Genomic DNA, 14,252 nt, shown 5'->3' with positions numbered 1-14,252 from the left:
TTTGTGTTATTGCAAAAAATTGAGGACCGTTGAGGAACCTGAAAGAGCGCCGACCCTGTTCTGTAAATGCCGATCCATTCCCGGCAAGTGTGAGACAACAACAGGGTGTCGGGGTTGGAGGGCAGCTAGCATTACAGAAAACAATCACTTCTCTGTCATTCAGCAAAACAAACAAATGAGCATTGTTTTTGAAAGTTCAGTTAAAGAGGTTGTTAAAGGGGAGAGGTATTACTAAAAGCAACGACACGGCAGAAATAAAAATACAAATCTTTTTGTGGAGATGTTTAAATGAGACGCTGAATAGTTCTTCATTATTTCACTAAGCCCTGCAGTGGTCACTCGTTTCCCTTTCTCCATTTAAGAGCAAGTGCACGGCTACAAAACACCATTAAGCCGCCTGAATGTTTCATCCCGTCGCCACAGATCAGCAGAAACAGAAGATTCAACCCGACATCATTAGTCTTAATTTTTTATTCTTTTTTTGTGTGATATTAACAGCCAGCTGTAAGCCGATCCCTGACCTTGGTGCTCTGAAACATGCTCAGACTTGAGCTGACCACTGGGGGGCTTTTTTTTTTTTTTTTTTTTTTTTTTTTGTGCCGCAGTGTCGAGGTGAAGCGGCTCCGGGCCTTCAACACAACTTCTGATTAGGACCTTTGTTTCAAAGTCTTTACAAAGCTTACAGTCTGGGCTCTGAGGTGGAGCTGCCTGGCAGGAGGCCTCCCCCGCACTCCCTCACCCTCCCACCTACCTCTCCCCCCCCTCCGAGCTCTGCACCGACTTCTAAAGCTCAGCTACCTTTGATGAAGGCATGCAAGTTTTGTCAGGGTGCCAACAGGCTCTGGCCACCACTGCACATGCACCTCGCTTTTATGGAAACTACTCACAGTCGCAGCAGAGCTCCATTCAAAAGGTAACGGCATTGACGCAAGCGAATGTGTGGAGCCAGCAGAGGAAGAAAGACAGCGGCTGGAAAAAAACGGTTCGTTTATATACGTGGCGTGGGGGCTTAAAAGATGCATGCACGAGTTAGAGTCGAGGAACACTTAATGGGGAACGCGTCGGCCTACAGAAACTCGTATCCAGCAGCTTTTTAATCAGTGTGAAGTGTAATATGAAAGATTTTTCTCAAAGAATTATTATTTTTATTCCACATCAAACACAGCCTGTACTTGAACTGTTGATGCTGTCATGAAGATATTCAAGACCTGAAATAACTATTTTTCTTTGCTAAATTAAAGATTCAATGAAAAGTAGTGCTCCAAAAACCGACTCCAGTGTTCCCCGATTACCGGCAGTGACATGTGGTTTGTCATGGACACACTATTTAGCCTCGTCTCGGACATATCAGACCATTTCTTTTTTTTTCCTGAAGTGGACTTTTTGTCCTTTTTTCAAACCATTTCTTAATTATTAACCAGTAAAATCCTCCGAACCTCAACAACAGATTTAGTCCCGAGATCAGAAGTCCATTCACTTTCCGTCATATTTAGATAACTTCTTATTTTAGTAATGTTTTAGTCAGTAATAACTTTTCAGTCATGATCAAACTTTAGTCAAAGAAGAGCAGGATTATTTTATTGTCAGTCAGCCACTGATTTGTTGTGAAAAACCTTTCAGTTCTGATCGAGCGCCAGCATTTTGGTCCAATATGAGCGTAACAGGAACCCACGTAACCACCTACCCTTCCTCCCTGGGGAAACAATGACTAAACTGCTGCTGCTGTAACTTTGGAAAAGTGCAATAATGTTTTTAGTGTTTATAGTTTTTGCACAGAGACATGCATATTTCATTATATTTATAAATTGTAATTATTTTTATGCTGCTAAAAAGAATGCTGCCAATATCTATCTGTCTGTCTGTCTGTCTCTTATTTCTTCAAAATGGTTCAAGATGCTGATATAAAGGAATTTAAAGTAATAAATGCACACATGAAAATGATCTGGATTTATTTATACATACACATATATCTAACGGTATTCAGCTAAATGAATGCAAAACTAGGATGTTGCTGTTCTTTTGTTTGCACACAAGCTTCGTGTAAAGTTGCACGTTTATTTAAAGTCAACGTTTCTCTCGGAGGCGACAGATCATATTTTAAAGAACACAATCTGTCATACAGATGTACAGTGTTTGTACACACTGAGGAAGCATGTTGACTGATGATTGTGATTTTCTCTGCGTGTGTGTGTGTGTGTGTGTGCGTGTGTGCGTGTGTGTGTGTGTGTGTGTGTGTACCACCTACCTGGAAGCTCTTTATCTCCCTTCATCCATCTGATGGTGGCGGCGGGCTTACTGCTCATGGCGGTGCAGGTCATCTCTGTCTCGTTGCCCTCGCTCAGGACCTCATCGCGGGCCTCGATGATGGGGTTACCGGGAGGAACTGCAACACACACACACACACACACACACACACACACACACACACACACACACACACAATTCTGTCAACACTGAGGAAACATACTGAATACACCTGGAGCGCTGCATGCTGGGAAGATAACAGCTTTTTTAAAATTAGTCAGATGACAGGAAAGTGCAGCTGGAACTGGAATTTGCTTAAAATGCCAAATACTGAAATTATCATCACACGTGCAAAGTGATGGATCTCGTTTAAATTACTTATGAAATGAACCTTTTAGAATATATCTGGTCATATGTGTGACTATATTTCACAAATATAAACATGTCTAACTACAAGCAAGATTTACAAAAGTTATGTAAAGTGTAAGAAAAGGAAAAATAATGTATAATGTAAAAGTCATGTGCGTGTCAAAGTGATAAATTTGGTACCGCAGCAACATATAGAGTTTGTTTTTGTCATCATTCAGAAAGTCAACAGGAAAAAACTAATTTAATCATCTGAGGAAACACTGAGTTTTAAAGCGGTGTAACCCGATTACTCTCAGACTGAATCAAGGCCTGTAAGTGTGATAATAAATAAATAAAACTCCACTCCAAAAACTCCCACCACTTATTAAGAGCTAGAAATGATGTCACCACATATAAAATCAAATACCTCGACACTTCTACACAAATACAGTTCATATCGTTAACGTATATATAATAATATAAGGCTTACGTTCAAGTGTGTTTGGTCTGCCGTACTCGCGACCTGTTTTTCTGTACATTAATTCATTTAAACACAACATTATGGAAAGATGTGAGCACGTGTATGAAAACATGATCCGCCTGTTTCAAACTTCGCTGCAGCGCCGCGAGTCTAAATGTTGATTAACAGACGTTTCCTCCCTCCCGCCGATAACATCGAGTGTTTTGTGTGTTTATGTATGTTTTGTTGCCGTACTTAGCACGGTGATGTCAGCGTAGGCCTCCTGCGGGGGGTCTGTGTAGAGCTGGCAAACATATCGACCCTCGTCTGACAGCGAGACATTAGACAGCGACACCCGCAGCTCGTTGTCTGAGAAGTTCACCAGCTGGAAGCGAGCGTCTTTCAGAGCTGAGGGACAAAAACACACACAAACACAACAGCGTTTAGATTTACATACGTGGAGACACATGAACAGCAGATGATAAAAGTTGATGGAGACTGTAATCAACCCTTTTTTCTATTTTAGCGGGGCAGAACAAAAATGGAAAAGTCAAACATCATCACATTCTGCTGGTTTCATTATTAGTCAGCACTGAAGAAAAAAGAAAAAAAAAGATAATGCAGTGTTGTTGTTGCTGTTTATCAGACTGTCATGTCATTATTTCATATTCCCACACACATGATGTGGCCAAAGATTTCCAAAGGTCAAAAACTGCAATTAACAATAATTCTGTCATTCATTTCTGTGTTGATTATTTACTTAATTAACATTTGGACCATGAAATGTCAAAGACAAATTTTTTAATTAATAAATCAATTACAATTTTCTCACAGATAAAAAAATGCAATTAAGTTACTTTTGTATGACCGATGCTCAAAAACACAAGACATTCAGTTTTACTATCACATAAGACTTATAAAAGCAGAAAATCATCAAAAAGCAGAAAGAGAGCCTGGAAATATCTGCAACTCTTGCCTTACATATGACCAAAGATTAGTTTATTGTCACATTAATATAATAAACAGCAACATATTTGTATATATTCCTGTCAATTGTCTCTTAAATTAATCAGAAAATCAATGTTGTTTTCTCCCACATCAATACTACGATCATAAACGTGACAAAATTAGTAGCATTTACTTTCCAGTCATGTATATTTTTAGCTAATTCGATTCTATAGCAGACACATTTTTTTTTTGTTGTATTTTACTCTTGTGGAGCTGTTCATTGTGTTGCATCAAACTCTCTAGGAATGTTTATGAATCATATACGAGACAATTCCTTTTTTTATTATTATTACTTTAAACAAATAATCATAAAAATAATGAAGGTTTGGTGTTTGTCTTTCTTGCAGCTCTTATCGTTAACCGAGAACCATTCAGGCGTTTCTGCTTCCTCTTGGTGAACGTTTGGTTTCGTAAAATACATTTTCAGAGTATTTATGGACAAATATGCTGCCAGTCGTTTCTGCTTTCCACAACTTCAAGCCTGCTTCAAAGAAACTTTCCAGAGAGAAAAAAATCTTCCCGTGTCTAATTAGTCAGCAATCAATCACAGAGCCAAGTGACGTAACGGTATTCAGCACTGAAAAACAAAGGAGGGAAAAATCAAAGACACAATTCACACTTTGATAACCGCCTTTTGTTTCACCAAAAAAATAGAAATAAAAAAGCAGTTCAGTGGATCCGTCCTGTTGCTGACGACGTTGTGTGTATTTAGAGGAACCTCATCCTCGGATGTCCTTCAGTTGACCTATACGAATCCAGGATAAATCCATAAATCCTGTCTCTTCCTCATCTGCAGTCACTTTCATCTTGTTTGCCCACCTACCTAAGCACACTCTATCAGCTGTAATGTGGAATGACAACATGTGGTTAAGATGAAAGCCTACCCATCTCCATCCCCCCCTTCAATGTGCTGATAAATTCTGGTCTGATTGACAGCAACTCGGGGCTCTTTGCACTCTGCTCTCTCTTAGATCAGTGCACTCATCCACTGGCTTTTTCTTTTTTCTTTTTTAAAAGCTTAAAGCATTAAACATGGAGACTTCTGACACCGAACACCTCAAAATAGACATTAATTGATGGAAAAACCGTCGGGCTACATTTCGATTTTACAGATGATAAACAGGAAGAAGATGATGGCTGATGCATGGCTGTACAGTATCTGCTTTTAATGTTACGAGGTAGACATGGTAAGATAAAAATAACAAAAAAAACAAAAACAAAGGAAAAACCGACAGCGATGCTAATCAACAAAACTGATTCATCTCATTAAGAACAGAACATCAGACGTAGTTTATCATCAGGCTGCATGGAGACCACCTCAGAAGAAATATGGAAAGATATTTTCATCCAAAAATTCTATTTCAACATCTATGCACTTCTTTACTTAAAAAAAAAAAATCCCCAAGACAAAACACTGTGGCCATGATGTACAAGAGATATGATGCTGCTGCTACCTCCCCACTCCTCTGTGTCTTTGATTTTACTGCCAGAAAGAAGCCGGCTCACAATTCGACAACAAATACCTCAGAGGTAGTACAAACAATCCAGAGAAAACAATTTAAAACAGCAATGTGACAATATAACATCCAGGAAGGTTATTTTTCATGCAAATTGTTCGCTCCTCTGCATACAGCACTAAAAAGATACAAGGGAAAAAAGACAAACTTAAATGCTTGGTTCTATTAGTGCTGCTATTAGATTCTTTTGTCTGAGCACAATGAAACTCTTCTTGTGGCAGATGAATAATATGCCCCTAATTAGTGTAGCTCATTCAAAAGCCTTGTTAGCCCTCATTAAAATGAGAGGTCAGACTCTAATCCTAATTATTTAATTGAATTAAATGTTCCCAGAATCAAACACACCGATGCTAGAGTACACAGATGCACTGAAAAAAAACAAAAAAAACGTCTGACCTGTTTTTCAGAGGCAGAGCTGCTCTAAAGGGACATCGTGGTTTTTTTTTTTTTTTACTGCTGTTATTCAGGAAAAAAGACACAAAGTATTTTCTGTATTTTTAAGGAGATACAGGATGTTCTGGTTGGAATATAATCTTTCAATATTTCAGAAAGATATTCAACATGAGACTGCATCTGCTCTCTAACCAAATATTTATAACACTGTGCTCGTAGGAAATACATTCACGTGGTCTTTAAGGGAGTTTAGAATAATTCAGAAATCAATAAAAGAGGTGTGTAGGTGACCAGACTGTAAGCTTTGGGAGGCCCCGAGCTGCAGCGACCAAGATGAAGTAGAAGATGGTATCGTCGGTATAAAACTCGACTTTTCCGTACCGAATTGGAAATGAAACTGTGATGGAGTAAGTAGCCGGAGGGCTCAATATTGACCCTTCTGCATCATTTCATCTCTGCCATACAACAACCTGAGTTTCCTGTGGTGTTCGGGTGTTTCAACATTCACTCTTATTCTGAAGGATGTTGGGTAAGCTTTAAGAGGGAAAGCCGTGCGAGTCGGCAAAACTTTAAAGAAGAGATGCAAAGCAACTGCAAAACTCAACTGATGAAATGGTTTTGTGTTCTCTCGGATGCTTGTCTGTCTCAAAGATTTCAACAAGACTCTTGGAAAATGCTTTGGTGTGTAAAAAAATCTCCAGCGAGCGTCATACTGCAATCTTAGTAAATATAATTTTTTGCTGCAACTGTGTTTCTCTGACTATAAGTGTTTCATTTAGCTGTTTACACTTTGATGTAAACAACTGTTCATGTTTTTTTTGTCCAGCTGTGAGCGACGTATCTGTCCGGCTTGTCATATTTTCAGTCAACAGACGTCAGCGGACAAAAGCACCCAGGAAGCCACGGTAATTACTGTATGATGGGAGAGCAACAAAGTCCATGCAGGCAGGAGGTTGGGGTGGAGGAATGGGTCAACAAAACTTTGGCACATCAACTCCTAATTTCCTTAACAATATGTGTTGTTTTCAAGGACAAATAACGTGTATTTAATTTGGAGGACCAAAACGTTATCATCATGTTAGTGATTGAGCGTTCATGAGAAATTAACAAAATAACACAAAAGATTCCCTGAAACGCATCTGCAACAACAACAACTAGTCACTGGCTGCCAACAGCTTCATTTTAAATCATTTTTTGTGGAAATTTCTTGTCGTCAATTTTCTTTAAAGATTATTTTGTAACCAATCCACAAGCACACAAACTGCACCCGTGTCTTCAGTAACTGCCAGGCCTTAGCCAGTGAAATCCCAAACAACTTTGTCTGCTGTTTGATGAGGAACATCCATTAAAAATCTAAATGAAATGTTTGGTGCATCGACAATTTGAGAAACCCACGTCAATCAGATATAATCCATTTCATAAAATAATTTTTCAAAGATGGCATAATCCTCTTATGTGCCACTTCTAAATCAGGCATTGTGGCATAAGCATGAGCGGAATAAATAAATACTTTCTAATAAGCGTTGAAAAGAAGCACTGAGGCGCCGTGGCAAGGACACAGTCCCTCTCCCACGCTCAAGGTTTGGGACATACACTGCAGGCTCCAAGAGATACAAGGACAGTGTGATGGAAAACAGCCTGGTGAACGCAGCAGGACTGAACACGGTGGTACATGTCAGGGAAAAATAAACACGTAGCGGTCGTGGCACGGAGACGACGGTTAGACGGTTATTTTATGGTTACATCGCACGCAAAAGTCCAATACAGACATTATTTCACTTCTCTTTGTGTACCGGGCAGAAAAAAAACCCAGGGAGGTGACCTTTAGCTGTATGCTCTCTCTGCCCTGTTCTTCCTCTCTTGTTCCGTCATATCTGATAGCACAAGAAGGACATCGCAGATGCCGGACAAAGGTAGTTGATAGTCAGGTCTGCGGATAAGAGAAGTCTGTTCAAACTCTTGAAAGGCTGTAAATTATCTGATGTGTCCTTTTTTTTTTCACAGCTGACGGTGACGAGGCTAATTTAAAGGCAGCGGCGATAAGCCGGTACAGTGAGAGCCGTCCTGACGTGCAGCCAAGGAGACTCGGAAAGGTTGTCAACTTTCCCCTCTTCTGGTTATCGCGAGCCGTGTCCCCGGGCCTCTCTGATTACTGCTGACAAACACCATGAAGCCCGTTCTCCCGCATGCTGCGAGCACTCTGTGCTTTTTATGTTTATAGTACGGAGAACATGATTCGCTCTTCACTCCGAATGAATGAAAACGAGTAAAAAAACACAAACAGAAGGACCGCCAGAGGAAAAACAAGTTCAGTGTCGACAATGACTGTCGGAGCGGTAAACAGCGTGACATAAGTGCAGAGTGTAAACTAAACGTGTGGATTTACGTGCCGAATGGACTGAACAGCGAACCGCTGCTTTCCAGCTCTCCTCTGGATTTTATCGCTCTATCGAAGGCGCTCTGCAGACGTTTAGCTTCACGGGAGTCGAGGAGCTCTTTCAACGTACGCTACACGAGTATTGAATGACGGACAAGCCCACCTCGAGTTACCAGTCAGCACTTACACATTTAAATATTAAATGGACTGTGTGAAGATGGCACGTTTTCAACCCTGAGCAGGACAAAGTACTTTTCAAAAGCCTCTCAGACACCGATGGTGATGGAGAATTTTAGTGTGTTGCTCAAGGACACTTCGAACACATGGGCGGGGATTTACAGCGTGTCACGGTTGTAACTGCAGAGGCCACATGACCAGTGGTGGTTTTCTGATGAATCTGCAGGCTTCACATAGAAAAATCAGCCTTTAACAGTTGATTAGTATTTACATGATTGCAAATTGCAAGATCTCATGAATATGCGCTTTTCTGATCACGAGAATCGATTGTCGTCACAAGTGAATCAGCAGCTTGTCTACATTTTCTTCCTTAATGCACGAGATGGTCATCTTGACTGGCGAAAAATCTATATATTTCCTGTGTTAGAGTTATCATGAAAGGCCATAAATTGCATTCAGTTGGAGGTGAAATAGAAAAAAAAAAAGGTCAGTTGTCTCCAAACAGAGTGCGAAAAGCTATCATCCATCACACTGTCAGGATCTCTGCTCTGAATAGTACCTGGAAGTAAACGGTAGAAGTGGACCGGACTTAAAATCAAACTTTAAAACAAAACATAAGAGGATTGGGCTGCAGACAGTACATCCCCTACCGGCTTTTTTTTGTTTTTTCCCCCCGTCCTCTTTTTCACCTCCGCTGACTGCATCATTTCAATTCATCCTGCTCTTTTGTGTTGCCCCCTCTCTCTTGATTAATCTTCATTCTTTAGCTGCATTTCATTTGAATAGTTTTTCTTCTGCAGCCTTTGCCGAGGATGACTCCCATCCAGAGAGAGCAGGAGATGATGAGTGTGCCTCGCCTAAGTGGCTGCAATCATTTGTGATTAGTGGCTGCTGCTACTTTTTGAGAGGAACACATCAAAGTTTTATTATCGGGTGTCAGAGTGGGCGAGATGGGGTGGGCCGGGGGTAATTACACCCTCATAACCAACCTCCTCCCCACTCTAGGTGAAGCTTCGGGCTTCCTGGCACCATAGTCGCTGCCTAAATCCAGAATATTGGACTTGTTAAGACTCAGAGGGTCTTTTTCTTCCTCTGACACGGTTCTGAGATTCAGCTGAGGATGTATTTGCACTGATTTGCATGATTTTTCTTTTTTCTTTTTTAATAAGGTCTGTTTCTATAGAAAGCACCCTACGTTTGGATTTTTCCAGTAAAACATTTCTCATATTAATGTTGATATTCCCGACGTGTATGTTAATATCATTTTCATTTATTACATTCTTATTTCTATCCTATTTGTTTAGGATGAATTCCATTATTACGCCGTGTAACCGCTGATGTTCCCGATGCGGATCACTTTGAGATCTTATCTCGCTAAACCTCAAATGTAATATTGTCTGTCAGGTTGTGCTAACGTACCCTGTGACTCAAACACAAAACATTAAACAAATATCTGGTGTTGTTTGCTTATTCTTTTTACAAATCTAGCCAGAGTTTTCCATTTCCACTGTCGCAAAGTGCTGCTCAAAGGAGGATTTGTCGGGTTTCTCTCCATACATTTTGTTGAAATGACCTCACCGGCTTTATGTAACTTCAGATATTTTAGCATCAATATTGTACATTAGGTTAAGGAAGCAAGCTTTTAGCAAAAGTTCAAAGCGTTGTTCGATGTCTTCTCTAAAAAGAAGCCCGTCACGTTAGCATCGGGAACACGATACCACTGCAGCGTATCGGGGTTTCTGTTGCTGTGATTCCGTTTAACCGAACTATAAATTCAACAAAACGCCTTCTCATATTTAGCGACAGACGCACAATGTGAAGAGCTCCTTAAAAACTTCAGAGCCGAGAGTGAGTTGAAAGGCCCGTATATCTCAGGCGGCCCGTTTCAGACGGACTCCCTCCTTCTGTTTGCACTTGACATTAACATGATATACCCTTTTCAAATGTGAAGATGATCTGACACTTCCTTCTTGTTAAAGACATGCAAAAGTAGACTAGTGTGATGCAGAGAGACATGGTTATTATCTCCAATATGGTGGCTGTCATGGCAGTAAGCCCAGTGTGGTATTTTAATTTCAATTTTTTTTTTTAAATACTTTGCTTTTTGATTTCATGGATATACGTTGACACACTTCTGCCTACTTTCAACATTCATCTTTTTTTTGTTTAAGGGGAACCTGTCAGCTCATTTTCAGTGAGTACATTTACACAGGTGGAGTTCAAAACATAAGATCAGGTTTAACCCAAAATAAGGTTCCTGACACAAAAAAAACCACACAGTAAAAACCAAACCGAGGGAGCTGGAACAAAAGGTTGCAGATTCAAAACCTAACGGGAAAACGAATAACGAGGAGCAGCCTGTTGGCAGCCCGAGAAACTAAAGAAACACAGAAAACAGGGAGATGGAGACACTAAACACGACCCAGAGAAGAGAAACAATGAGGTGGAGAAGGAGGGAAACTGAACTCAAGAACAGAGACGACAAACCGACACCGAGAGCAGGTGAGCACACAGACTTAAATACACCGGGGAGAGGAGGACAACGAGGGACAGATGAAACTAATTGAGCTAATTAGGGCAGGAAACACAAGGGCAACAAGTGAAGTATACTAAAACACAGGCGAGTGAGGGTTTACGAAGTAAAACAGGAAATACAACAGAACCATGACACGAGCATGTAAATGAGAAAGGTCTGTGCATTTAAAGTCCAACAAATTTCCACTTCGTAGTAATCCAAAGGTGTTCTATTGGATTCAAGTCTCCTCTTGTGTGATTCTTTCAGCGTGTTTTGGGATCTTTGTTGTGTTGGAAAAATTCCTATCCTGCCAAGTTTCTTGAGACCGGGAGATATTTTTTCTTTTAGCACAAAACACCAGAAACCACCTCCATGTACATGAAACTGGACCCCCATCTGATCCCAACAATATATATTTTGATTTAATATCTAAAGAATGTGCTGGCACGCTCCTTTTCACATTTTTTTGGAAGTTGAATTTTATACTCTTATTGCTTCTCTTCTTGTCCAGCAACCATTAATTGCGGTTGACATCATGCAATGACATCTCCAGAAACATCAGTTTCCACAGATAATCGTCCGAACCACTTAGCTGTCTGTTTTTTTCCGTGGATAATTGTTGTAAATTCCTCACCAGTGAGGCAGCTGTCTAGTCTACAGGAGGGTACCAGTCTTGAATCCTCTCCTGTCTTCATGAAGTCTCCCACGTGTTTTATTTTTTTTTGTATTGAACTCCCGACTAAACCATGCTGCATATATTCCTGCAGTTCGACTTCACTTCAAATTACATGTGAAATCATTTGTTTTTAATTCCACATTGGATCAAATATGCACCACAACATCAAACTAATACAATTACTGCAAACTGATCTGAGATCGCATCGATACTCCGCGGCTGTGTCTCGTCGTACATTTTGCTTTCGTGAGGCGGTTGTCGACCCTGGACCTCGCCGGCCTTCGGCGGACCGATCGCCCGCTGCTACAGAAGCTGCAGCTCTTCCTCCTCCTCCACAGGACACACGGCCAAGTGTTTGTGTGCGAGTGCCCTTCTTAGCACTTTTACACAAGTGACCATGTGGGTGTGTGTGTTTGAAGTAGCAGATACTGTCCTTGCTTGAGCACCTCATATCAGGAAAGTGGACCTGTGGCTTTATGTCCACATGAAAGGGACACACAGGACGATAAGGCAGCCCGATATGTCAAACACTGCAGTTTATTCTAGCGTCACTAGATGAATGACTGCATCTCTTTTATTCAGGCCACAAGGCCAAACAGTTCAGCACCTGTGAAAATGAGTCTTGCGGTCGAGGTTAATCTCACAAATGGTGAATTTGGTTGACGTAAGGAGATAAATTTGAATATCAGCATAAACAGATGTTTGTTAATGCTAACAGAAGAAACATCAATGTCTGGTGAACAATTCAAGATAATATGCCAAATTTGAAAAACGAATTAAGGGTATGTGTTAAGTCAAATATCTCATGTCACTTTTAAGTTTTTTTTTTAAATTTTTTTAAGTTGGCTAAATTTGAATATTAATGCAATGAAAAAAAGCTAAACTATGTAAATGTCACTGACATAATATAAGCTGTTGATAAGATGTTGGTAATGTAATATCTCTCCCTAAAACATATGGCGGTTTGAGTTACAAGCTACCAGCTGGGCGTTTAGTACGGCTGACTTTGAACGGAGCGCAGCAGTATTCATATTAAAAAGGTCATTGCTCCACGGAAACATCCCCATCTGTCCGCACTCTGGTTGGTAACAATAGAGAAAACAAAGTCTGGTAGTAAAGCATCGTACGTTTGTCTTTTCGCGGATGTAAACGGTGAAAATGACCAACCCGATGCTCTGATACTGGTCTTCTGGTGGACTCTGGGATATACTGTTTATATTAGATACTGTTGGGAACTGCGGGTCAGGAAGCACTCAATCGACTTTACACACATTCATTTACTCATCGCAGGGAGTCGGCCTGTGAACACACTCGGACCTCTGGAGCTTTGTTACGTGCGGACAAATAGCTGATTTTCTCTCAGCGAGACTTTTTGAGACTTTGCAACGGTAAAACAACAAACTGCACGCTCCGGTTGTGACTCCTGGAGTTTGGCAGATGTGGTTGTTTACCAGCAGGGAGGTCTTAATTGTGTTTGTATGCAATGTAACGTAAGCTCCAGCGTTTTTTGGAGCCTGACTCATTGGAGACTAAAATAAACTCAGGATGCGATGCCTAAACTCAGCCTCTGCTGCTTGTCTCTGTGCCGGCCGGTGTTTTACAACACCTGGCCCCGCCCCCTCCGTTCTGCAGGTGCCCCTCATAGGGTAGCGTGTCCCGTTCCTTGTCGGGATGGAGGAGGTAGTGGTCGCCTGAACCCTCCAACTGGCCCTCCAAACATTGGTGGAATAATGCTTTGCAAACTGAAGCAACATAACATGAAAAAATGGTCCATGACGTGAATAAACAGATTTTTTTTCAAGAATGTTTTTGCAATCTGAAAGCGCAGCTCTTCAATCATAAAGCTGCTTCTGGTTCGGGTAGATTAAATAAAGTCTTGTTTGTGAGCATTAATAGCTGATTCTCTGAGACACGCATCATAGTATGTCATCATACTGTACATTTCCATAAATCTAATAATCAAATTCCTGACGCCGACAAATGTATTCATACTTCATTTAGGAGAATTGTGGCTACTGTTGACGCAGCAGGTGGTTTAAAACTTAACCAGTAGAGGGCGCTGCTAAAAGAGACAACTGGGTTGGGCCTAAATCGGTGTCACAGCCCTTTAAATACACAAAACACAAACACAGTGTTTGTGAGCACCTGCAGCGGTGCTGTAAAGAATCTAGAAAGTGGTGCAACACACGCTTCGCCTCATATCAGCTTGAATAAAATGGATTAACGTGAATAAAGTGGCCGACGGAGGGCAGAAGAACTGCTTTCAGTGAACATGAAGTGGAACAGAAGGATGACCAACAGTCCGGCTCCTCTGTGACTAACTGAAGCCAGTTTCAAAGCATTCCTCCCTCCCTCCCTCCCCCCCCTCCCTCCCTGTCTCTTTACCCTCTCCTGCTTTCCATCTCACACTCGCAAACATAATCCACCGCTGAGGATTCAGACCGAGATGGCAGATGTGATATTTTGAAGGGGGGGGCCCGATGTTGTTTGGAGGCTGCCTGGTGGAGGTTATGTCATAATGAAGCGGTGCAGCTCCG

At 41.1% G+C, this 14,252-nt stretch overlaps 1 protein-coding gene across 4 annotated transcripts in view; it reads right to left on the bottom strand.

The window, feature by feature from the left end:
* The window catches only part of cadm1a (cell adhesion molecule 1a), a 331,329-nt gene that overhangs the window by 64,305 nt on the left and 252,772 nt on the right, over window positions 1–14,252 (bottom strand). For all 4 annotated transcript variants that reach the window (XM_069145843.1, XM_069145844.1, XM_069145845.1 and 1 more), the window contains exons 4-5: window positions 3,308–3,460; window positions 2,246–2,383 (exon numbers count right to left, since the gene is read on the bottom strand). In XM_069145843.1, coding sequence (XP_069001944.1) covers window positions 2,246–2,383; window positions 3,308–3,460 — 291 coding nt within the window. The remainder of the gene's footprint in view (window positions 1–2,245; window positions 2,384–3,307; window positions 3,461–14,252) is intronic.

Source organism: Embiotoca jacksoni, unplaced genomic scaffold (genome assembly GCF_022577435.1).
Source record: "Embiotoca jacksoni isolate LCO1_2020_lvr unplaced genomic scaffold, fEmbJac1.0.p SCAF_13, whole genome shotgun sequence".
NCBI classification, from domain to species: Eukaryota; Metazoa; Chordata; class Actinopteri; family Embiotocidae; genus Embiotoca; species Embiotoca jacksoni.
This window is presented reverse-complemented; position numbering and strand designations above follow the sequence as displayed.